General features: G+C 43.2%; 1 protein-coding gene across 3 annotated transcripts in view; it reads right to left on the reverse strand.

Moving 5' to 3' along the window:
* MGA (MAX dimerization protein MGA) overlaps positions 1–13,431 on the reverse strand; it is a 134,902-nt gene that overhangs the window by 107,179 nt on the left and 14,292 nt on the right. For all 3 annotated transcript variants that reach the window (XM_040333883.1, XM_040333882.1, XM_040333884.1), the window contains exon 2: positions 6,412–7,516. In XM_040333883.1, the coding sequence (XP_040189817.1) occupies positions 6,412–7,484 (1,073 nt within the window). In that variant the 5' untranslated portion in view covers positions 7,485–7,516. The remainder of the gene's footprint in view (positions 1–6,411; positions 7,517–13,431) is intronic.

The raw sequence follows: 13,431 nt of genomic DNA on the forward strand, positions 1-13,431 counted from the left end.
AAGTGCGCTTGTAAGACCGCTGCGCAAATACGTTGTGACAGAAAGTATTGCAACGATCGCCATTTTATTCTCTAGGGTGTTAGGATAAAAAATATATATAATGTTTGGGGGTTCTAATTAGAGGGAAGAAGATGGCAGTGAAAATAGTGAAAAATGACATTGCTGTTTAACTTGTAATGCTTAACTTGTAATACCAACGGCCACCACCAGATGGCGCCAGCTCACAAAAATACATTTTTTTTTTTTTTGCCCCCCTTCCAAGCCAAGTCGCCAGGACCCTATTTCTAGTCGCCATGGCGACCTGGCGCCCGGGATTTGTCGAGCCCTGCAATCGATTCATAGTTGGGTTGAAAAAAAAAACATGACTTGAAAAAGTCCATCCAGTTCAACCATAAAAAATAAATAAATAACAATAATAATATCATACAATCCCATATACCCACAGTTAATCCATAGGAAGGCGAAAAACCCCAGCAGAGCATGATCCAAAAAAAATTCCTTCCTGATCCCCCGAGAGGCAATCGGATATTCCGTGGATCAACTTTACCTATAAATGTTAGTACCCAGTTATATTATGTACATTTAGGAAAGAATCCTGGCCTTTCTTAAAGCAATCTCCTGAGCTGGCCAGAACCACCTCTGGAGGGAGTCTGTTCCACATTTTCACAGCTCTTACTGTAAAGAAACCTTTCCGTATTTGGAGGTGAAATCTCTTTTCCTTTAGAGGTAAAGAGTGCCCCCTTGTCCTTTGTGTTGACCGTAAAGTGAATAACTCAACACCAAGTTCACTATATGGACCTCTTATATATTTGTGCATGTTGATCATATCCCCCCCTAATTCTCCTCTTCTCAAGAGTGAATAAATTCAGTGCCTCTAATCTTTCCTCATAGCTGAGCTCCTCCATGCCTCTTATGAGTTTGGTTGCCCTTCTCTGCAATCTCTAGTTCCCCGATATCCTTTTTTGAGAACTGGTGGCCAAAACTGAACTGCATATTCCAGATGAGGTCTTACTAATGATTTGTACAGGGGCAAAATGATACCTCTCAATACAAGAAAGGACTTTGCTCACTTTGGAAACTGCAGCTTGGCATTGCATGCCATTATTGAGCTTATGATCTACCAATACCCCCAGATCCTTCTCCACTACGGATCCCCCCAGTTGTGCTCCCCCTAGTACGTATGATGCATGCATATTCTGGAGGTGAAAAAATGAGAACTTTGATAAGGTGGACCCTGTTCCATAAGGTAACACGATTCCAGAACCCCCAGCAGATACAGAACATCTCCCCTATGTCTAGACACAGAGTTGCAACTACAGTTCTGTGAAAAAGAATTTGCCCTCTTCCTGATTATTTTTTCTGTATCATTTCTCACACTTAAATCATTCAGATCAAACTAAATTTTAATATTACACAAAGATAACCCAAGTAAATCCAAGATGCAGTTTTTAAATTATAATTGTATTTATTAACCACTTGAGACCCGCGCTATTGACAAAAGCGCGGCTCTCAGGTGCCAACTGGACGTCTTTGGACGTCATTTGAAAGCATTACCCGCGCGCGCCACTGGGGGGCGCGCAGCGGGTAAACACTGTCCCGGCGCATAGCTGGGGACCCGATGCGTGTACCTGGCGGCCACGATGTCCGCCGGGTACACGCGATCGCCGGTAAGACAGCAGGGACGTGGAGCTCTGTGTGGAAACACCGAGCTCCACGTGCTGTCAGAGGAGAGGACACCGATCTGTGTCTCTTGTACATAGGGACACAGCATCGGTCACCTCCCTCCCCCCACACAGTTAGAACTAGGGTTGTCCCGATACCACTTTTTTAGGACTGAGTACAAATACCGATACTTTTTTTTATGTACTCGCCGATACCGAATACCGATACTTTTTTTAAATGTGTCCCCAAATGCAGCCATATCCCCCTCCATATGCAGCCATGTCCCCCACATATTCCAGCCACGTCCCCCACATATTCCAGCCACGTCCCCCACATATTCCAGCCACGTCCCCCACATATTCCAGCCACGCCCCCCACATATTCCAGCCACGCCCCCCACATATTCCAGCCACGCCCCCCACATATTCCAGCCACGTCCCCCACATATTCCAGCCACGCCCCCCACATATTCCAGCCACGCCCCCCACATATTCCAGCCACGCCCCCACATATTCCAGCCACGCCCCCCACATATTCCAGCCACGCCCCCCACATAATGCGGCCATGTCCCCCACATAATGCGGCCATGTCCCCCACATAATGCGGCCATGTCCTACATACCTTGATGATGCTGCACGTGCCGCCGTTAATCAGCGTGCGGGGAACATTACAGCTTTAGTTTAAATAGCTGTATCCCCGCCGCGTATAGACACCCCCCCTTGCGCGGGATTGGACAGATCATCCGTCCAATCCCGCGCAAGGGGGAGTGTCTATACGCGGCAGGGATACAGCTATTCAAACGAAAGCTGTAATGTTCCCCGCACGCTGATTAACGGCGGCGGCGGCTTTGCGGTGACGGGTTTGTGGCGGCGGGGGGGGGAACAAGTATTCTATTTCAGTATCGGGGGTATTTGCGGGAGTACGAGTACTCCCGCAAATACTCGGTATCGGTCCCGATACCGATACAAGTATCGGTATCGGGACAACCCTAGTTAGAACACACCCAGGATACACATTTAACCCCTTCCTCACCCCCTAGTGTTAACCCCTTCACTGCCAGTCACATTTATACAGTAATTAGTGCATTTTTATAGCACTGATCGCTGTATAAATGTGAATGGCGCCAAATTTGTGTCAAAAGTGTCCGATATGTCCGTCGCACTCCCAATAAAAATTGCAGATCGCCGCCATTATTAGTAAAAAAAAAAAAAATCTTAATTCTGTCCCCTATTTTGTAGGCGCTATAACTTTTGCGCAAACCAGTCGCTTATTGCAAAAATGCGTATCGGCCTTAACTGAGAAAAAAAATATTTTTTTTTTAAAAAAAAAATGGTATATTTATTATAGCAACAAGTAAAAAATATATATATTTTTTAAATTGTCGCTCTTTTTTTGTTTATAGCGCAAAAAAAAAAAAAACGCAGAGGTGATCAAATACCACCAAAAGAAAGCTCTATTTGTGGGGAAAAAAGGACGTCAATTTTGTTTGGGAGCCACGTTGCACGACCACGCAAATGTCAGTTAAAGCGACGCAGTGCCGTAAGCTGAAATTTCGCCTGGGAACGAAGGGGGTTTATGTGCCCAGTAAGCAAGTGGTTAAGGAAAAAAAAGCTGTTCAAACCTGCCTGGCCCTGTGAAAAAGTAATTGCCCCCTACCATGCTGAATCATGAATGAACGGTGATTAACCAAAATTTTTTGGAAAGCAGAGTTAAATTTCACATGCCACACCCAGGCCTGATTACTGCCAGACCTGTTGAATCAATAAATCACATAACTAGTAGCTGTCTGACAAAGTGAAGCACGCCAACAGATCACAAAAAGCCACACATCATGCCACAATTTAAAAAAAATCAAGAACAGATTAGAAACAAAATAATGTACATGTATCCGTCTAGGAAGGGTTTCAGAGCCATTTGTAAGGCTTTGGAACTTCAGTAAATCACGGGGGGAGACATTATCCACAAATGGAGATAACTTGGAACAGTGGTGAACCTTCCCAGGAGTGGTCGACCTCCAAAAATTACTCCGGGAGGATGACTACGACTCATCCAGGTCATAAAAGAACCCAGAACAACATCTAAAGAACTGCAGGCCTCACTTGCCTCAAGTAAGATCAGTGTTCATGATTCAACAATAAGAAAGAGACTGAGCAAAAAATGGCATCCATGGGAGAGTTCGAGGCCAAAGCCACTGCCGACAAAAAAAAATAACATAACAAAGGCTCATCTCACATTTACCAAAAAAAATCATCTTGATTATCCCCAAGACTTTTAGGCAAATATTCTGTGGTGTGAAGAGAAAAAATTTACTTTTTAGAAGGTGTGCGTCCCGGTACATCTGGCATAAAAGAAATACAGCATTTCATAACAAGAACATCATACCAACAGTCAGACATGGCGGTGGTAGCATGATGGTCTGGGGCTGCTTTGAAGCTTCAGGACCTGGACGACTTACTATAAATTGATGGAACCACGAATTCTGAGCTCTACCAGAAAATTTTAAAGGAGAATGTCCGGCCATCAGTTTGTGACCTCCAGCTCAATTGCACTTGGGTTATGCAGCAGGACAATGATCCGAAACACAACAGCAAGTCCACCTCTAAATGGTTCAAACAAAGCAAAATTTAGGTTTTGGAGTGGCCTAGTCAAAGCCCGGACCTAAATCCAATGGAGATGATGTATCATGACCTTACACAGGCCGTTTATGATGGAAAACCCTCCAATGTGGCTGAATTAAAACAATTCTACATTGGGAAGTGGGCCAAAATTGCTCCACAGCCATGTGAAGGATTCATTGCCAGTTATCGCAAATGCTTGAATGCAGTTGCCACCACGGGTGGCACAACCAGTTATTACGTTTAGGAGGAAATAACTTTTTAACATAAAGGCAGGCAGATTTAACCATCGTTTAAAAAATGCATTTTGTATTTACTTGGGTTATCTTTGTGTAATAATAAAAATTGATGATCTGAGTCATTTAAGTGTGACAAATATGCAAAAAAAAAAAAAAAATCAGAAAGGGGGCAAATACTTTTTCACAGCATTGTATGTGGCTGTGATGCAATTAAGCTCAGAGGACAAGGCAAAGCCTCAGAAACGCACAAAAGGCCAGACAACTGGCAGTCAGTGAGGGTCAGATGGCCTAAGTCAGGGGTTGACAAATTTGCTTGGAATCTAGGAGCCAGGTAAAAAAGTTAGGAGCCAGAAAACGCGCCCCGTCCCGACGAGCTTGCGCGCAGAAGCGAACACTACGTGAGCAGCGCCCGCATATGTAAACGGTGCTCAAACCACACATGTGAGGTATCGCCGCGATTGGTAGAGCGAGAGCAATAATTCTAGCCCTAGACCTCCTCTGTTACTCAAAACATGCAACCTGTAGATTTTTTTAAACGTCGCCTATGAAGATTTTAAAGGGTAAAAGTTTGTCGGCATTCCACGAGCGGACGCAATTTTGAAGCGTGACATGTTGGGTATGAATTTACTCGGCGTAACATTATCTTTCATAATATAAAAAAAAAATGGGGATAACTTTACTGTTGTCTTATTTTTTAAATAAAAAAAGTGTAATTTTTTCACAGAAAAAGTGCGCTTGTAAGACCGCTGCGCAAATACGGCGTGACAGAAAGTATTGCAACAATAGCCATTTTATTCTCTAGGGTGTTAGGATAAAAAATATATATAATGTTTGGGGGTTCTAATTAGAGGGAAGAAGATGGCAGTGAAAATAGTGAAAAATAACATTAGAATTGCTGTTTAACTTGTAATGCTTAACTTGTAATACCAATGGCCACCACCAGATGGCGCCAGCTTACACATCTGGTGGTAATAACTAGTAATACCAAACGGCTGACCACCAGATGGCGCCAGCTCACAAAAAAAGCCAAGTCGCCAGGACCCTATTTCTAGTCGCCATGGCGACCTGGCGCCCGGGATTTGTCGAGCCATGGCCTAAGTCACAGTAGACAGGCGGTAGGAACTGATCATGAATCAATATTCCAATTGGACCTTTGGAAAGCAGAAGCTGGAAGGTGCTTTTATGCTTAATGGTGGGGGGGAAAAAAGGAGCGACGGAGCACACACACAAAATTTAAAAGCAGGGGGGGAAAAAAAAAAAAAAAAACACAAACACATATCAAGATAGCTTACTAAAAGCAGCACCTAAAATACACACACACACACACACTAAACATTGTTAGGCACACATTTAATTCCTTGATCGCCCCTAGATGTTAACCCCTTCCCAGTCAATGTCATTAGTACAGTGACAGTCTAAAGTATTAGCACTGATCACTGTATTAGTGTTACTATTGATATATCAGCATACCCCCCCACCCAGTATCCGATTGCCCACCACACTATCACAGTCCCAACACTATCACAGTCCCAATATAAGTCACTGATCACCATCATTCTGAGTATAAAAAATCCAGTATCTGTACCGGACACTGTAACTTTCATGAAAATCAAACAATATACACTTACTGGGATTTTCCAGTGGTAATCAAATACCACAAAAAAAGCCCTATGTGTGTGTGAAAAAAATTAAATAAATAAAAAAGGGATAAAAAACGTAATTTGCTTACAGTGTTGCATGCCTGCGCAACTGCCAGTTAAAGTAGCACAGTGCCGAATAGAAAAAAAAATGCCCTGGACATGAAGGGGGTAAGACCTTTCGACGGTCAAGTGGTTGAAAACATCCGATACTGTTAGAAAATGATTATGACAGAACATAGAACATCATTTGTTTACCTGCTAAGTTGATTTAGTTTTAGGAGTAAATTCTGTAGGACCGTGTTCTGCGAATTTGAAAGACTTCGTAATTCTTGCTTGGCATTGACCGATTCATTTTCAGTGTCACCATCAGACTGCTCAGACAATGAAATAGACTCTTTTCGTTTTTCAGTGCTTTCTGGATCATCATGTTCTAACTTTTTGCTACCCGGTGAATCTTTATCTTCTGTGAAAATCTTAGGCTTGCCTTCTTTAGGAGGCCGCCCCACCATAGTCCCTTCCCTAAAGCCTTTGGCAAAAGGATTGCAGTCAATCTTTAGTTGGGTAATCTGAACATTCTGATATGCAGTAACTGCAAAAAACTCTGTCTGTGGGAAGGTGAAGGTGTGAACATCAGGTCCATTGAGCTGTATTACTTCCATGGCCTTGTCAGCAGGGATAACATGTAGCCTTGGCAAGTAGCGGTGCATAGAGTGGAGGATAATGTGACCTTCTTGGTCCAAAACATTATTAGTTAACTTTAGCTTATAGAAAGAAACAGGTTGGTGCATCCAGTACTGCCCTGTTGACGGAGACTCAGGATGAATGAACGTCCTTCCTAATACATGCGGTTCTGCTTTTCCACCAGGCTCCCACCACTTGGCATTCCACTTGTATTTGTGAGTGTCCAATGGAGTGATGTCCATAGCAAGGATGTACTTCTGGTAAGGGTCCATACCGGATATCCAGTAGCGACAATAAGGAAACATCCTTCTTCCTAGCTTAGTTAATACCATCTCTGTACTACAGCTGTAAAACTCATTCCACATGTTGTTGTTATCCAGGGTTACAGTAATTCCTCCAGAAATACAATCAGCTGACAGAAAGCCATTTGATTTTGATTCGTGAGGTCCAGGCTGGACAAGTGGCGCAACCGCAGATGCATCTCGGTTGGCTACAAGGATCCTTTCTTCTTTTTCATCACCCTCAGACTGGTGTAAGATAACAAAGTAAGCAGGCGTTGTTGATGGAGGTTTACTCCCACTTTCTGGAGCTGCTTCTGGCATCTTATTTTCCTCCATGATGGTCAAAAATGCTGAAGACTTACTCATCAGGCTTCAAATACCATTGAAAATTCATTTTCCTAAAAACAATGTATGAAAGTTTTAATTAAACATTGTCAAACTATTTATGATGTACAGTTCAGAGTATGTACATTTAACCAACATTAAAAACCCTTCCCACTGTACTAGAGACTTCTAAAGGGGTTGTTCTGTCCTGATCAAAGTTACCATTTAATTTGTTGGGTAGGATTATTATATTTAAAATTATATTTTTACCTTCTTTCTTTTATATGCTCTTGAACTTTATGGTGCTGATCCGCAAAAAAAAAAGAAAAATGTCTCCGACGTGTATAAGAGCTTAACCTCCTTCTTGGGGGGCCCAAAACCTCCCAAAATATCATTATGACCAACATATAGAGGTGAGCAGGCAGAATTGAATTTATATTACATAGCTTCACAACTGACACAAGTACTAGTGGTTATACCTAAAGTTATTACCTCAGCCTTAACAGTGGATACAGCTATACTTTCATTCTTAAAAGGGGTTGTAAACCTTCCTGTTTTTTCACCCCAATCCTATGCATTCAGGTGAAAAAACATCTGATAATTACTGGCCCCCCAACCCCCCAGTTTACTTACCTGAGCCTTCGAAAGTCCCGCGTTGAGAACGCGCTTGATCTCGGCTCTTCATTGGATAGATTGAAAGCAGTGCAGCCATTGGCTCCCGCTGCTGTCAATCAAATCCAATGATGCGGGTGCCGAGTCCGGCATTCGTGTCTACGGACGCAAATGCAGGACTCAGGTGCGTGCCCGCAAGGTAACCCCCTTGGAAAAGTGCTTCTCAGAGGGGGGTTATCTGAGGCGGGGAGGAGCCGATACAGCCACGAGGGACCCCAGAAGACGAGGATCAGGGCCACTCTGTGCAAAACGAGCTGCACAGTGAGGGCAAGTATGACATGTTTGTTATTTTTTATATTCCAACCTTTACAATCACTTTAAAATCCCTAGCTAACTTATTTAACTGTAAACATATCCCCCCATCTTACTGGAGGATAGGGGTGCAACGGATCAAAAAACTCACGGATCGGATCGATCCTCGGATCAGGAGTCACGGATCGGATCATTTTCGGATCAGCAAAAAAAAAAAAAAAGACAAATCTTGTTACACCCACCAGAGTTTTAGATTTCACAGTTCTTCTCAACACAAAACTGAGCTTATGTGCTTAAATACAGTGTTTGGAAATCCGACGGACTGTTTATTGCTAATATGACAGAACACCTCTGATTTTCACATTTAAACAGTCCGTCAGATTTACAAATACTGTATTTAAGCGTATAAGCTCTGTTTTGTGTTGAAATAACTGCATCTCGCAATACTTATATGTGCAGCCAAGTGGAAGTCGCAGCCCCATGTACGAAAGTGGTGTCACCAGTTCCCTACTGTGACCTGAACTATCCCAATCATCAGATCCCTTTAGTGTCATTGATCGGCGGGCTGAGTGTCTAGTGAAAATCCCCCCTACGTGCTCAGTCCATACAGATCCCCCCCGATCGCCTCCTCCCTCTTCTCTGGCAAGCAGCAGGACGCCTGGTGCGGCGGTGTGGATTCCTCAAGGTGCAGCATGGAGCTCATCGCTGGGCTGTTAGGAGTCAATGACATATTGAGCTCAAGTGCCCACAAACTTCCGAGGAGCAGCCTGCATCCCCCGCGCCGGGTGGACCTCGATGGCCGCCGCTTCGATAGCCAGGCCGAAGCCGCGGCCTTTCCTATGGACCGGGAGGCACGTGGATCGCCGTGTGTCCCGACCCGAAGGTGCTGATCCGTATCGGATCAGTTGCACCCCTAGTGACAATACTTGATGTGTTCCCACTGTCATATGGCATTCTTGTGCCACAGTGCCTACACACCGTCACGGTTTTATCCACTAACCTCTTTCCTTCATCATTATATTTGACATGGAAGACAAAATGCTCCCATACAGGGGATTTAACTGACGCGGGGCATTCAAGCTCCTCCATTCGCCATGACCACGCTGTGTGTGGACTGAACATGCGCAAATTATTATTATTATTTTTTTTTTAGAAAACAATCCTCGGATCACGTGTCTGCGGTTCGGATCAATCTTTTTCGGTTCGGATCACGGATCAATGACGATCCGTTGCACCCCTACTGGAGGAGTAGAAATATATATATAAAAATAAAAAATAAATGTTACCCTTATTTGCTGGTGTTTACATAAAGTACCGTAGGTACTCTATCTTACAATTAGCTCTCCCAATACACATTTGTGTTGCTCCCAAAAGTGTCTAGACTCTCTGGAGAAATACATAAGGCGCAATTTGGCATTATAAATCTCCACCAACTTTATGCAGGATCTAAATTTAAATCATTTGAGGCTCTTCAGCAGAATACATTGTTTTTGCCCTATATTCAACTTTAGCATGCAGTGGCGGCTTAGTTTGGGTTAACAGGTGTAGTTGTGCAACCACATTCCCTAGAGAAAGTTACTCATCTCTGAACATAAGAAATTGCCCCTACTTATGCAGCTTACTATTCAAATTTGATATCCCTGAAATTCCATAAACTTTTCAAATTAAACAATCAATGGAAATTGGATTTTCTTGATACTCCAGAAGAGATTTGGAAGAGAGTGTAGTCTTAAAGCGGGATTCCACTCGCAATTTTTTTTTTTTAAAGTCAGCAGCTACCAACAGTGTAGCTGCTGACTCTTAATAAGGACACTTACCTGTCCTAGTTGCCTGCGATGTCGGTCCCCCAACCCTTACTAAGGGAAACAGGTAGTGAAGCTTTACGTCTTCACTGCCCGTTTCCTACTGCGCATGGGCGACTCGCACGGCGCTTTGCGAATGGAGCCGCGATACCCGGAAGACACCCCGAGGCAACATGTCAGCTACCTCGGCATGCACCAGGTGAGTGACCGACTCCTCGTTCTTAGGCAAGTATTTCATAATGAGCTAGTATGCAGCGCATACTTGCTCATTATGCCTTTTGCCTGATGACAAAAAAAATAAATTTGGGGGACTATGCAACCGATTTAATTACTTTCAAGTCTAGGAGCTGCTCCAAAAATGTTAAACTATTTGGTTTAAATGGGCAAATATATGCCAGACACTCTTGACTCTGAAGAGAATGGTGTGTTGTAATGGTGTGGACCCCTGACCCTCGAAGTAGGACCAATGTCGCAAGGCAAAGTAGGATCAACAGTTGCTCAACAGTCGTGTCATAAGTGTGAAGTGGTTAAACTGACCACATTTACAGACCGGAGGTCAAAAACATAAATGTATTATATTGCAACTTAACAAGTCCACGATGCGGTGGCTGAAATTATTTTCTTTTTTTCGCACCTGTTGATTCTGCCAGCAAGTTGTTTTCCAACCTTCTTTAACCGCTTAACGACCGCCGCATGTACATATACGTCGGCAAAATATCACGGACAGGCAAAACGACGTGCCCACACGTCGCTGCCTTTCGGCTGGTCAGGGGTCCGATCGGGGCCCCCCACGGTACATGCGGCGGTCGGTAAGCCTCAGGGAGCGATCCGGGATGAGGGCGCGGCTATTCGTTTCTAGCCGCCCCCTCGCGATCGCTCCCCGGAGCTGAAGAACGGGGAGAGCCGTATGTAAACACGGCTTCCCCGTGCTTCACTGTGGCAGCTGCATCGATCGTGTCATCCCTTTTATAGGGAGACACGATCGATGACGTCAGACCTACAGCCACACCCCCCTACAGTTGTAAACACACACTAGGTGAAACATAACTCCTTCAGCGCCCCCTGTGGTTAACTCCCAAACTGCAACTGTCATTTTCACAACAATGCAATTTAAATGCATTTTTTGCTGTGAAAATGACAATGGTCCCAAAAATGTGTCAAAATTGTCTGAAGTGTCCGCCATAATGTCGCAGTCACAAAAAAAAAAAAACGCTGATCGCCGCCATTAGTAGTAAAAAATAATAAAAATGCAATAAAACTATAACCTATTTTGTAAACGCTATAAATTTTGCGCAAACCAATCGATAAATGCCTATTGCGATTTTTTTTACCAAAAATAGGTAGAATACAACATATCGGCCTAAACTGAGGGAAAAAAAAAAAATTCTATATGTTTTTGGGGGATATTTATTATAGCAAAAAGTAAAAAATATTGCATTTTTTTTAAAAAATTGCCGCTCTATTTTTGTTTATAGCGCAAAAACAAAAACCGCATCCGGTCGCATTACGATTTTCCGAAAGTAGCCGAACGTCGGTGCGCAGGCGCTGTATAGAGCCAGCGCCGACATTCGGCTTCTTTCGGCTACTCGTGAAGCGACCGTCGGAAGCCTGTCAATCAAGAAGGAACGCCCATACCCGAACACCATACCCGGAAGCGGCGGAGAAGATCGCTCTCTACAACGGTAGGTACAGCGTCGATTTTAAAACTAGCCGATTCCCCTAGACAAAATGAGCATCAATCTAAGGGTAAAACATTTTTGGAGGGGGAACTACCACTTTAATTAAAAGCCAGCAGCTACTGACTTTTAATATATAGAAAAATGAAAAAAAACAAAAGGTTGGCGCTGCGCTAAAAAATTTATGATAAAAAAGTGATGAGTGATGTTATGAACAAACAAAAGAAAGATATGTAGCAGCTAGCACTAAAATGTGTACAACAAATTAAGAAGCATAAATATAAAAGGCAGTGCAGCGCTGTTAATAGTGATAGAATACTTAAATACAATTAAGTAAAAAACAGTGTAAACAAAAATAACTCTTTGATAAGAGAAGGAATCCAAATAAATGAATTAAATTAATAAGTGATAGAAAAAACAGCAAAGTCCATTTAAAAACCCAGAAATTAAAAAGTGTCTCAATCTGGTGTGAAAACAATTCCTTAATTAGCAAGATGTGATGATATCTTGATTGCTGTGAGAAGGTGTTCACCCATGCAATTCGTGAAGTAAGGATTAACCGCTTACCAGAGATAAAGACTGTTTTCCACCAGTCTTATAGAGCCTATGGGAAGTCTGGTCTCCCAATACCCTTTCAGCAATATTAAACCTCAGCAATCGATCCGGGTATCATAAATTGGAACAAAAGAAACTTTTCATAGTGCATACCGTTTAAACCAAGGTAGGATTTAATAAAAGTAATGCACTTACAGTTATGTTGCCAAAAAACCGCATATAAGTGGACAAAGAAAAGAGAGCGCTTCAGCTGTAGTGTTCCGATGCTCCTCGCTACTCAGTCTGCAACCACGGCCAGCGTTCAGAACGGAACGCGATGACGTCACGGCACCCAACAATTGTTTCGTCACGAAGGGACTTCTACGGGGGAATAGCCGGATGAGGTTTAATATTGCTGAAAGGATATTGGGAGACCAGACTTCCCATAGGCTCTATAAGACTGGTGGAAAACAGTCTTTATCTCTGGTAAGCGGTTAATCCTTACTTCACGAATTGCATGGGTGAACACCTTCTCACAGCAATCAAGATATCATCACATCTTGCTAATTAAGGAATTGTTTTCACACCAGATTGAGACACTTTTTAATTTCTGGGTTTTTAAATGGACTTTGCTGTTTTTTCTATCACTTATTAATTTAATTCATTTATTTGGATTCCTTCTCTTATCAAATAGTTATTTTTGTTTGCACTGTTTTTTACTTAATTGTATTTAAGTATTCTATCACTATTAACAGCGCTGCACTGCCTTTTATATTTATTTTTAATATATAGACACTTACATGTCCAGGGTGCCCGCGATGTCGGCAGCCAAAGCCGATCTGACGCTTGAGGATCGGCTGCTCCTGCTGCCGCCATCCTTGGTAAGGGAATCAGGAAGTGAAGCCTTGCTGCTTCACTTCCCGATCCTCACTAGTCCCTGCTGTCTTCTGGGACCTGTGTCTCCCAGAAGACAGCGGGGGAGGACAGAATAGGCGCCGGAAGTGGCGTAGATCACCGAGGAGGTGACGCTAAAATGGTTTAAGCCCATTGAAA

The sequence above is a fragment of the Rana temporaria genome, chromosome 13 (assembly GCF_905171775.1).
Source record: "Rana temporaria chromosome 13, aRanTem1.1, whole genome shotgun sequence".
NCBI classification, from domain to species: Eukaryota; Metazoa; Chordata; class Amphibia; order Anura; family Ranidae; genus Rana; species Rana temporaria.